This window comes from Trichechus manatus, unplaced genomic scaffold, assembly GCF_000243295.1.
Source record: "Trichechus manatus latirostris isolate Lorelei unplaced genomic scaffold, TriManLat1.0 scaffold00131, whole genome shotgun sequence".
NCBI lineage: Eukaryota > Metazoa > Chordata > Mammalia > Sirenia > Trichechidae > Trichechus > Trichechus manatus.
In genome coordinates, this window is record NW_004444067.1 from 7,683,664 (window position 1) to 7,695,836 (window position 12,173).

Consider the following 12,173-nt stretch of genomic DNA (forward strand, 5'->3'; position numbering starts at 1 on the left):
ACCTGGCACACACTCAGTACTGAGTCCTCCACCTGCCCTGCACACTGATGCCCAGTGCAGGCACCTGGCACACACTCAGTACACTCGGCACAGGCCGTCTCTGCTGAGAAGAGAACAGAGGCGTACACTCACCATCTTGTCGGGCGTGTTCAGATACAGGTCGAGGATATAGCAGATGCGCTTCCGTAGCATGCTCTCATCGTCATCCGGGTACATGAGCCGCATGAACTCGGGGTTCTCCAGGGTCTCCAAGGTCAGCTGGCAGAGAGAAGCCTGGTTCTCCTTGGCAGCAACGTGCATGACATTGTACCGACATCCTTCCTGGAAGAAAACTACCTGTTCTGAGCTTCCTTTCTCCATCTGTCATGAGCACAGCGACCACAATGACTGAGTCTACTTGATGACCCTGCTGCCGTCAGGCTTACCTGTACGATGGTGGGATTGTCCCCTGAACCGATTAGATACCGGGGGTTACTCCAGACAAGGTCGGAAAAGGTGTCTGCTTCTCCCTTCTCCACAGCTTTTCGCAGTTTGGCTGTGAGGTCCTGTGTACGAGGATTTTTGTAACTGTTTGCTCGCTCTTTGTTGACTGTTTCCGACTCTGATAAGTATAAACCATCTGTCATTGAGAGATACAATGTAAGGACACTGAATCTCACGCACACTTTCACATCACCCACTACCTGCTGGACCTGAGTGGTAAAAGCTCTCCCGGAGGCCCACGAGCTAGCTGAGAGTAGTACATAAGGAACAATTACAATAAAGAGCAAGTGACATCGTCCTCCTCTACTAGAGGGACACAGGCTCACTGTGATAAACACACAAGTGAGAGAGCGACTGACTATGACTGGAGACTAGCTGGCATGGCTTTGTGAATGCGGCACCGCGGGTGAATCTCAACAGTAAGTAGGCTTTCCATGGTGGAGCAGGGGTAAGGGCAGTCCTGGCCAGGGAACACTGCCAGCAAACACATATGGCCTTTGGAGTGAATGGAAGATTCCCAAAAAGGCAAATACTCCAAAGTGATTTCCACTGTTTAATTACAATACCTGAAGAAATCTCTAGAGACTTTCTTCAGGGGAATTTCCACAAACCCAGAAGAGGGAAATCCGTAACTAAGGGTTTTACACCATTGGTTTCCACCTAAGCACTGTGTAAGGCTGCGTGGGGCAGGAGAGGGGAGACAGATAGGATTCTCAATGGGAGAATGGTGTCTGGATGCAGAGGGCAGTGGCCCCGGGAATCAAGCCAGTTTAGGGGGGCCAGGACTGCTGGATGAGAACCTCGGCCTGAGCATAATAAGACAGTTGGGGCTCTGCAAAAAGCCAAAAGAGCAAGGCCGTGCAGAGCAGGGCTGCTGGTTATAGAATCGGGGCACACGGTGTGATGGATCGATTTTGTGTGGACTTTCTCACCACGGTCTTGTAACTCAGTCACTGGGTGGGACTATGCAAATAAGGTAACTGCAGTCCACCAAGGGGACTGGTCAGTTTTGCCATCCTGCTAGGTTTAAAAGAGAGCCAATTCCTGAGCAGAGAGAGGATCCCACCACCACCAAGAAAGGAGACACCGGCAGAAGACGGTGCAGTGGGCTTCCCAGCCCATGAATCGAGAAAGCTGAGGGCCTTTGGGCAGAGGCCGAGGGCCAGGGAGAGGCGTGCCTGTAAGCACGGCTGGGAAGAGGCTGTCCTGATGGAAGAACTGTATCCTGAGCATTCCCGAACCTGCATTAGAACCTGTTACTTCCCTAATGGGGCCCTGGTGGCACAGTGGTTAAGCATTTGGCTGCTAACCAAAAGGTTGGCAGTTCAAATCCACCAGCCACTCCCTGGAAACCCTATGGGGCAGTTCTACTCTGTCCTACAGGGTTGCTGTGAGTTGGAATCGACTCAACAGCAATGGGTTTGGTTTTTTTTGTTTTTTGATTTCCCTAATAAACCCCATAATTGTAAGTATTGTCTGTGAGTCCTGTGGGGCCGTTACAATGAATTATTAAACCCAGCAGAGAAGTAGAGAGTGCTGTGGGAGGGACTGTTGGTGTCAGAACTGGTAAAGATGGCAGAGAGAGGAGGCATGGCTGAACTCTGCCTCATAGGAATCAGCCTTGGGCTGTTGATCTTGATTCTCCTTCCCCCTTGTGAAGTTACAGGAGGTCAGACACCACTCCTATGATGTTTTTACAGGGTAGGAACATGGTCAGATTCCAGCTGCAAGGCTCCTGCAAGTGAATCTGACTTTTTCAGGACCCCTGAGCAGGAGGGATCCAGTAAGAGCAGATGCGCTCAGGTAGGAAGAGGGCTGGTCTCGCTATCTACAAAGGATCTCGAGCTAAGAGGCAGCAGGGAGGAGGTCAGAGAAAGGAACGGAATAGAAGGGGCAATGGTCACCCACAGGCCCGATGCAAGTCCTGGCTCCTCAGCGTCAGGGCCTCCAAGGAGAGCCTGGCTGACTCTGGGTCCCAACTGCCTGTACACCCTGCCTCCCCTGCCCTGATCTTCTCCTTACCTTACAGCACCAACCTGCCCCAGGCCAGCCTGTACCCCTTCTCCACGGCTGGTCCAAGACCTGGACCTCAAGGCTCTACTTCCTGGCAAATCAGACTTAATGCAGACAGAGAAAACTAGCCACAATGTATCAGGTAAGAGGGCAGAGAACATTCTTGGGTAAAACTGAAAGTAATGCCAACATATGAATTGATATTGAATTTACCTTTTAAGCCACCATTGCTAAAGGCTGGTGCTACTTTCACAGGAGAAAGTGGTAATGAGGTTTTGCTTGGAGAAGGGAAATAATCACAAATTCCTCTAGCAAATTTTTCAGCATCTTCTCTGCTTGAAAAAGCTTTAAATCGAGATCCCTTGATCATTTTGACAGCCTGCAAGGCTTCCTTTTTATCCTCATAAACATGAATCCTTTCTGTGTGGGAAAAGTAACAGAAATCATTAATTCTCTGCTTGCTATATTACACTGTAGCGCTAGCATCTCCTGTATGATGCTGAAGAAGTGGTGACAGTGGACATCCCTGCCCAGTTCCTGACCTTAGGGGTAAGCATTTGGTCTTTTACCAGTAAGTATCAACAAGTCGTAGGTTTGTGTCCAAAGACTTTGAACATCTTCTGGGTGTTGGCAACATTCTGTTTTCATAAAACACGCCAAATATGACAAGCAAAGTATCTGAATAGACATCACAAAAGATAGAGGTGGCAAATAAGTTCAAAAGATATTTTAAAGTATTTATTAATGAAAGCAGAATGTAACAATTCAACTTACACTCATGTACCATATACTGTCCACTCGGGCAAGATCCAACTGCATATATGTCTGTGGTCCCATAAATTCAGAAATTCCTATCGGAAAATGGGATGTAGCGAATGCAACAGCTTCCCATATGCAACACGTGTATCTCACGTCTCTTGTATACAAAGTGATTGCATTGCCAGGTGCCTGTCTATTATAATGAGCCACTGTATGAACCTCAAATTTTTAATATAATAGGCTTTACTGGAGTTGGTTCATAACTACGGGCCATACCTAAAAGTCAGACGTTTGTAATCCGGGGACTGCCTGTATATAATACCGTGTTCATACAACGTCCAAATAACGTTCAAAGAACGTATCATGGATGTTAAGCGATGCATGACTGTGATTCCTCAACCTTATTCTGTCGGTTGATGTTGTGTCCAAAGACTTTTAACATTTTCTAGGGTGTTGGCAATGTTCTATCTTCACAGCTCTTATGGTGGTTACGTGGGGTATTCACTTTGTAAGGATTTATTATATGTAATCTAAGTTTTATGCACTTTTTCTGCAGGTGTGTTATATTTCTCAACTAAAAAAGGGGGTAAAATATAATTCTAAGTCTAGGTAAGTGCTGTTTGCAAAAACGAATTAATCATCTGGTATTTGGGTCCAAAGTTTATCACCATAGGATAAGATGAGGAGAAGGGTAAGGTGTGAGGGTGTGAAGAGGGATACATTGTTGTTGTTAGCTGCTGTCGAGTTGGCCTTCAATGCATGGCGACCTCACACACACCCCATGATCCACGAGCTTTTCACTGGCTGATTTTCAGAAGTAGATCGCCAGGTCTTTCTTCCTAGTCTTAGTCTGAAGCTCTGCTGAAACCTGTTCAACATCATAGCAACACACAAGCCTCCACTGACAGATAGGTGGTGGCTGCGCATGAAGTACACTGGCCAGGAAGTGAATGCAGGTCTTCTACCTGGAAAGCGAGAATTCCACCACTGAACTACCCACCACCACCTCCGGAGAAGGATCTAAACCAGTTGCCATCAAGCTGACTCTGACTCATGGCAACCCCGTGTGTGTCAGAGGTGTACTATCCAGGACTCCAAAGAGGGATATGGATACTGATTATTAACTAGGTTATCAAAAGGTGCTGTGAAAACGCAGAGTCAAATGTGGGTCAAAATGTTAAAGGTTATCCAGAAAAGAAGAGAAATAAAACGTATCATGTCTAAACCATTAGTACAAAAAAAAAAAAAGGAACCAAGAAAACTTGACCAAACCATCAAAGGGGAAATAAAGAAAACAAATAGAAAGTACAGCAAGAGAACAGAAAATTAGACAGCAGGGATGAGTCCAAATGCATCTGCAGTCACATGTATCATCTGTGTAAAGAAACACTAAGCACTGTTGCATTACCATTTTTCGCTGGGATGTCCTCATACACTGGGCACACTCCATAGAACAGAAGAGGCTCTTTAGAGGCGGCCACAGCAGCTCTGTGGGTGTCAACCTCCACCGGGGCACTGAAAGACGCTGAGCAGGTCTTGGGCGTTACCGCGTCTTCCTCGGGAGGATTCAAGCCCACGCTATAGCCAAAATCTTTGTCTTCAGAAAAACTGGCCTGCTCAGTTGCATTCCCTACAGCAAATTTTAAAATCCTTTGTGTTTCCTGGCTGAGAGCTGTAATGCCTGCCACATCTTGGTTAGGAGGAGAGGAAGTCAAGGCTCTTCCTTGTTCTAATAAAGCCTGAGCCAATTTTTTTTCAAAAATGAACCTTGTGGTCGATGTTATGGGTCCACATTTCAGTCCAGCTTTGACAATTTCTTCTCGAAGGTCATCTGAATTCAGGAGTTTCAATCGAGCCAAGATGGCATCCATTGTCATTTCACCTAGGCCCGAGAAAACAAAAATTAATTGGAGTGCTAGAAGCATGGCTTGTTTTATTTACAAAAAAAAAAAAAAAAAAAAAGTGGCAAAAAACTGGCTTCAAAGTTTCATTTTAATCCAGTGTTTCTCCATATTCTTTGGAGTCTATGGATTCTCTACAAAATTTTTTATAAATTTTGTTTCCATATCTATAATAACCTAAACAAAATTAAGATAAGCATGTTCTGGTTCATTTCAATAAGACTCTTCTACCTAGTACTATCACACATTACTACCACATTAACATTCTAAGCAGGTGAAAGAGTACTGGAGAAAAAGACACATCCATTTGTTGCTTTTTACAGTGTAATCTGGAACAAACCCGATGGAAGTCTATTTGACAATAACTATAAAAATTCCAACTCTAGAAATTTAGCCTACTGACACAGTTGCGCTTCATTCAATAAGCCATGGGAAACTGTGCAAGGATTTCAAACAGAGGAGCCAGACAGATAGCTCTGACGGTCATTCTGCTAATACTAATAACATTTGAATTCTGGGGGCTTCCCATGTGCCTGGTGCTACTCTAAGCATTCCACATAAATTAAGCCATTTAATGGTTACAATAACTTCATGTGGTATTACCACTGTTACCCCCATTTTACAGATGAAGAACCCAAAGCAGAGAGAGGAGGAGGCCCAAGTTATAACAAACTAATAAACAAGTGGTTAAGTTATAACAAACAAGTTAAAAGCTGACAAACAAGTGGATTTGAGCCTGAGCTGCAGCTTTAATTAACAGATTTGGAGAAACAATCTATGGAGTATAGATTTAAGTGTGGCCAGTTGGATTTAGGGGGGAGAAGGTAAGAAATGACAGGTCACAGACTAAATTTTAGCACTCATGGGAATGGAGAAGAGGGATCAGATTCAAGAAATAGGCTGTATTAATGATGGACTAATTAGATACCATGGGGAAGTGGTTTGAGAGATTGAAAAAAGCCTAGGATAATCCCTAGATTTCCAGTTTAGATGCCTAAGAGGTGGTTCTACCTAAAGCAGAGAATATTAGAGATAGAACAAATAGAAGGAATTCTTTTTTTCCAGATTTAGGCATTGGGCATCAGAAACATCTATTACACACCAAGCAGGCAGTTTAACTTTCAAATCTGAGGTGTAGAGGACAGAAGTTCAGTGTGGGAAAAACAGATCTGGGAGTCATCAGCATATAGAACAAACAAATCTGTCTTGGAAGAAGTACAGCTGGAATGCTGCTAGGAAGCAAGGACGGCAAGACTTCATCTCACATACTTTGGACATGTTATCAGGAGGGACCAGTTCCTGGAGAAGGACATCATGCTTGGTAAAGTAGAGGGTCAGCGAAAAAGAGGAAGACCCTCAACAAGACAGATTGACACAGTGGCTGCAAAAATGGGCTCAAACATAGCATTGACTGTGAGGATGGCAGGACCGGGCAGGGTTTTGTTCTGTTGTACATAGGGTCACTGTGAGTTGGAATCGACTCAACAACACCTAAGAAAGCACACAGATGAGGTTATGAAGCCAAGAGACAAAACCAGGGATAACAGGAACACACAAAAGGACAGTGAGCCTAACTAAAAAGGAATCTGAGTACTATCAAGGGCTGAAGACATGAAGAGGAAAAACAAAACCCATAGAGTAGATCAATAATAAGGCAGAGATATTATCACTGAAATCAAGGAGTAGAGGGTTGTAGGAAGCATTTACAGATCAAATGGTATGATGTCCAGGATTTGCTTTAAATTATTCCAGCAAGAGTGCAAAAAGGGAGTGGTGACAGATAAAACAAGATAAGTATGTGGGGCTCACTGTATTTATTCTATTTCTGTGAATTTCTTTTTTTATTTCAATTTTTTATAATGGGAAAAGAGAAAGTGCAAACATGTCAAAAATCACACAGCAGTCCAGTGAAATAAAGTCTAAAAGGTGTCCTCGAGATATATCATGTTTGTAACAAGAAAGACTCAATATTGTTAAAATGGCAATTCTCCCCAAACTGATCTATATATTCAACATAATCCCAATGAAAATTCCAACAGGCTTTTTTTTTTTTTTTTGTAGAAAGGACCTGGAATAGCCAAAACAGGTTAGAAAAAGAACAAAGTTGGAGAACTCATCATACCACCCAATTTCAAAGTCTACTGTAATCAAGACAGTGTGGTACTGGCTCCAAGATAGACAAATCAATGGAACAGAATTGAGTCCAGAAATAGACCCACACATATATGGACAACTGAGTTTCAATAAAGGTGCAAAGGCAATTTAGTAGCAAACGGCCAGTATTTTCAACAAATGGTGCTAAGATAATTGGAATATCCACATGCAAAAAAAAAAAAAGAGAACTTTGATCCATATTGTACCGTATACAACAAAAATTAACTTGGAATGGATCACAGACCTAACTGTAAAGCCAACAACTATAAAAATTCTAGAGGAAATCAGGAGAAACTCTTTTTCACCTTGAGTTAGGCAAATATTTCACATATATGACACCAAAAACACTATTCTATAACACTGACAATTTGGACTTCATCGGAATTAAAAACTTCTGCTCTCCAATAAACACTGTTACGAGAATGAAAAGACAAGCCACAGACTGAAAGAAAATATCTGCAAATCACATATCTGATAAAGGGCTTGGATTCAAAATATATAAAGAATGCTCAAAACTCAAATATGAGAAAACAAACAACTCCCCAAAAGGTGAACAAAAGAATTGAACTGATACTTCACCAAAGGAAAAAATATAGATGCAAATAAGCACACAAAAAGATGCTCAACATCATCTGCCGTTAGAGGAATGCAAATTAAAACAACAATGATACCATTTCATATTTATTAGAATGGCAAAAATTAAAAAGACTGACCATACCAAGTGCTGATGATGCGGTTATAGAAGAACTAGAACCCTCACAAACTACTGGAGGGAATGGAAAATAGTACAACCACACTGGAAAACAGTTTGGCAACATCTTAAAAAGTTAAACATACACCTACTATTTGATCAAACTATTGCACTCCTAAAATATTTACCAAAAAGAAATTAAAGGGTAAGTGTATACGTTCATAGCTGATTTATTTGTTATAGCCCAAAACTGGAATATCCCTACAATGGAATGTTACTCAGCAACAAAAAGGAATGAATTATTGATACATTCAACATGGATGAATTCAAGATAATTACATTGAGTAAAAGAAGACAGACAAAAAAAAGAGTACATGGGTATATACTGTATGATTCCATTTATATACGATTCTAGAAAATCCAAACTAATCTACAATGACAGAGAGCAGATGGGTGACTACTTGGAGAAAAGGAGTGGGGCAGGAGAGAGGGTTTACAAACAGGCAGGATAAAAGCTTTAGGGGGATGGATGTGTGTCTTCACTGTGGTAATGGTTTCATGAGCGTACACATGTGTGGTAGTCAGCATTCAAAAAGACCTCCAGGTATTCACAGCTGAATGTAGTCGCCTCCCACACTGCACTGGGGCTGTTCTGTGTGACCAACAGTGTCTGGCAAAAGGGATGGTATGTCACTTCCAAGATGAGGTTATAAAGACTGTTCCATCTTGGACACACTCTCTCAGATCATCTACTCTGGGGGAAGCCAGCTGCCATGTTGTGAGCAGCCTAGTAGAGGCCCAGATGAAAAGAAACTGAAGCCTCAGCCAACAACTAGCACAAAACCAAGGCAGGCCAAGAATTCTGTGTATGAGCATGGAGGCAGATTCTCCAGCCTTTGCTGAGCCCTGATGGCTGCAGCCCCAGCCAACAGCTTCACTGCAACCTTGTGAGAGACCCTGAGCCAGAGCCATCCAGCTGAGCCGCTCCCAGATTCCTGATCATCAGAAGCTGTGTGAGGTAACAAATGTTTGTTGTTCAAACTTGCCAAGTGTTGGGGTAATTTGTTACACAGCAATAGATAATAGGATATGTCAAACGTCAAATTGGATACTTTAAATATTTGCAGTTTATATGTCAATTAAACCTCAATAAAGCTTTCAAGAAAGTTGCCTCTGGATTTCACAATAGGATCTAGGCAACAGTGAGTGTTGGAAGTAGATGGTAGGCCAGTCAGTTAAAGAAATAAAAGGGGAAATGTAGTGAGACAGCAAATGAAGACAAGTGCAAAGGAATACAAAGGAACTTTCTGGGACGATGGAAATGTTCTATACTTTAATTGAGGAGGGGGGTTTAACATGAGTGTATAGATTTCTCAAAACTCACTGAACTATACACTTTATTGAATGTAAATTATACCCCAATAAAGTTAATTTAAGAATAACAACAACAATAAAACCCTTTTGGTATACTGGAATTTCTAATATGCTTCAACAAAGAAATTCCAAATTGTAGAGTAATCTAACTTTCTACATAAACGGATAAACACAGGCAACCAGAGACAAGGTGAAAATTAAACACCCAATCTTAGCTGTACTTGGAAACTCAATGGGGGAGTTCTACTCTGTCCTATAGGGTCGCTATGAGTCGAAATCGACTCGACGGCAACGTTTTTTTTATCTTAGTTGCTAACAGACATTCAGATCTTGGAAGACTTTACAATTAACCCTCTTTAAAAAATGTGGATGATGTACAGAAATGACCACTTAATGGTTATCAGCCTATACTCTCTATGCTAGAGCCATGGGAAGTCTTTAAAAACACAAACCTCTGCCTTTTTCTCTTCCTAAAATTCTTCCATGACTACCAACACTTCAGGATAAAGCCCCCAATTGTTGGCTTCCACCAAGGCTCATCAACGTCATACCCATCCACCCTGTGCCTTCTCCATATACCCCCAACTCTAAGATTTCAAGAATGATTATTGCTTATTCACAAAAAGATCAGTCTTTTAAACAACGAACGTATTACACAGCCCACTCTGAAGCTGCCAAGGAACTTGAAAGGGGAGGCCTACTGACCATAGGATACTGCACAGGGATGGACACCTAACCAGATTCTCTCTGTATACACTGATATTAAGAGCAACAGAGATGGTTTGGTGATAACGAACTGATAAAAAAAAAAAGGTGGTAACAAATCTAGATTGGAGCAGGAACATGGCAAGACAAAGCCACATGCAGGACAAAAGTATGAGGACTGAGGATGATAGGAACAGACACTATGAATAAAGAGAGAGGAACTATATCAGTTCCAGACAATATCGCATTTTTCATAAGATCTCTGATTCCTTACCCTTAAGCTACCTTAAACTAGGGCTAGTACGAGGGAGTTTTTGTCCTTGCAATCAAGCAAGCCCTGAAAAGAACAATTATATTTCATTACAATTACATAACTAACTGTGTGACCTTAGGTAAACTGTTTAAACTCTAAGCCTCAGTTTCCTCATCTATAAAATGAACATAATAATGGCTCTACTTCTTAGAGCTGCAAGGAGAATAAGAAAAAATAAAGTATGTGAAGTCTGTATGCTATCTGCGATACTGAAAATTTCTCAATGTCAGCTACAGCTATCAAGGAATATAGGCTTATTAATCACTCTCAGAATAAATACATAATATGCTACAAAGTCAGTTTTAATAACAAAAATGTACGCTCTGTTACTAATAGTAAACCTATTGATTTAGACCAGGTGTTAATGTTTTAAAACGCAATCTAATGAAATAAGCAAAGTGCAAAAAGAGTATGCTCCTATCATGAATGGAGAGAAGGGGAAATAAAATACACAAGTACCTGCTCATTTGTGCACACAGAAAAAAAGCATAAGCAGAAAAAGACTGGTTACCTGTATGGGGTGGGTGGGAAGTGGATGGAAAGAACAGGAAAACATGAATGGGAGAGAAGGGACTGGGGGAGGAGAAAGTGACACTTCGGAGTATAACTTTTTATACGGTCCTGACTTAGAATCATAGTTGTGATTTACATACTCAAAAAATAAGTACATAGACAAAATCAACAAGGGGGAGGGGCGACTCCCAAACGGAATACCAAAACGAATGAACCTAAATGGATTACAAGTGAATAGCATAACCACACCAAGAGAGGACGCAGAAGAACTAACCTAAGTAATTTTGGAAAATATTTTTTACTCAACATAACGCCCCTGAGATCTGTCCCAGTTGTTGAGTGTATCAGCAGTTCCTCCCAATTCATTGCTGAATCCTTATTAGGGGTGTACCACGGGTGTTTAATCATTCGCCCCTCAAGGGCCGTTTAGGCTGTTCCGTTTCTTGACAATTACAAATAAAGGTGCTATGAACATCGATATATACGATTTTGTGTGAAAATAAATTTTCATTTCCCCAGGATAAATACTTAGGAATACAAACGCTGGGTCGTATGGTAAGCATATGCTTAACTTGAGAAACTGCACTCAAAATCGCCTCTCCATCGCTCCTGCCATCCACCAACGCCCCATTACAAGCCCCCAAAGCAGTAACGGCCTCGCCGGGGCCTCTGGCTCTCCTCCATCCCCTACAGCCCTTTCCCATGACAGCCGCAGAAAGAACTTATACCAGGGATCCCGGGCATGTCCCTCTCCCGTTTAACGCCCCATGGGTCCTGTCACGGTCGCAGCTTCCCGTCGGCCTGCGGAGCCTCCCGCCACCTCCCGGGCCCTCTGCTGGGGGGTCTGGCTGCTGTCCTAACACGCAATCACCCAACCTTTTTCCCACCACTCCCGTCCGGCCCAGAGACCGGGACGGCGGGGCTGAGCCGGCCGGGGAACCGGGAAGGACGAGGAGAAGCCGGGCGAACGCGGGCCGCGAAGGCGCCGGGCCTCACCTGGATCTGGAGCTGGGGCCGGGGCTGGGGGGGCGCGGGGCGGCGGGGCGGGAAACCTGCTCCGGCCCAGTCCCCGCTTCTCCAGCCGCCGCACCAGCCAGCGCACCGCGATCAGCAGCACCGAGGCGCCCAGCAGCTCCCAGGCCAGCGCCGTCCACTCGGCCGCCGCCAACCGCGGCCACAGCATTGCCGCCGCTATCTCTGCCGCCGCCGCCGCTGCCGACGCTGCAGCCAAGGAGGCCGGGGTCCTGCGCCCGCCCCGCCCCGCGCC

The 12,173-nt window shown here is 43.5% G+C and overlaps 1 protein-coding gene across 2 annotated transcripts in view; it reads right to left on the reverse strand.

Moving 5' to 3' along the window:
* ANKLE2 (ankyrin repeat and LEM domain containing 2) overlaps positions 1–12,089 on the reverse strand; it is a 27,504-nt gene extending 15,415 nt beyond the window's left edge. The window contains exons 1-5 of one of the 2 annotated variants that reach the window (XM_004385017.2): positions 11,903–12,089; positions 4,664–5,137; positions 2,710–2,916; positions 426–619; positions 133–321 (exon numbers count right to left, since the gene is read on the reverse strand). In XM_004385017.2, coding sequence (XP_004385074.1) covers positions 133–321; positions 426–619; positions 2,710–2,916; positions 4,664–5,137; positions 11,903–12,089 — 1,251 coding nt within the window. The remainder of the gene's footprint in view (positions 1–132; positions 322–425; positions 620–2,709; positions 2,917–4,663; positions 5,138–11,902) is intronic. The other variant, XM_023739282.1, reaches the window with a different exon arrangement.
* Between the last annotated feature and the right edge of the window lie 84 nt (positions 12,090–12,173).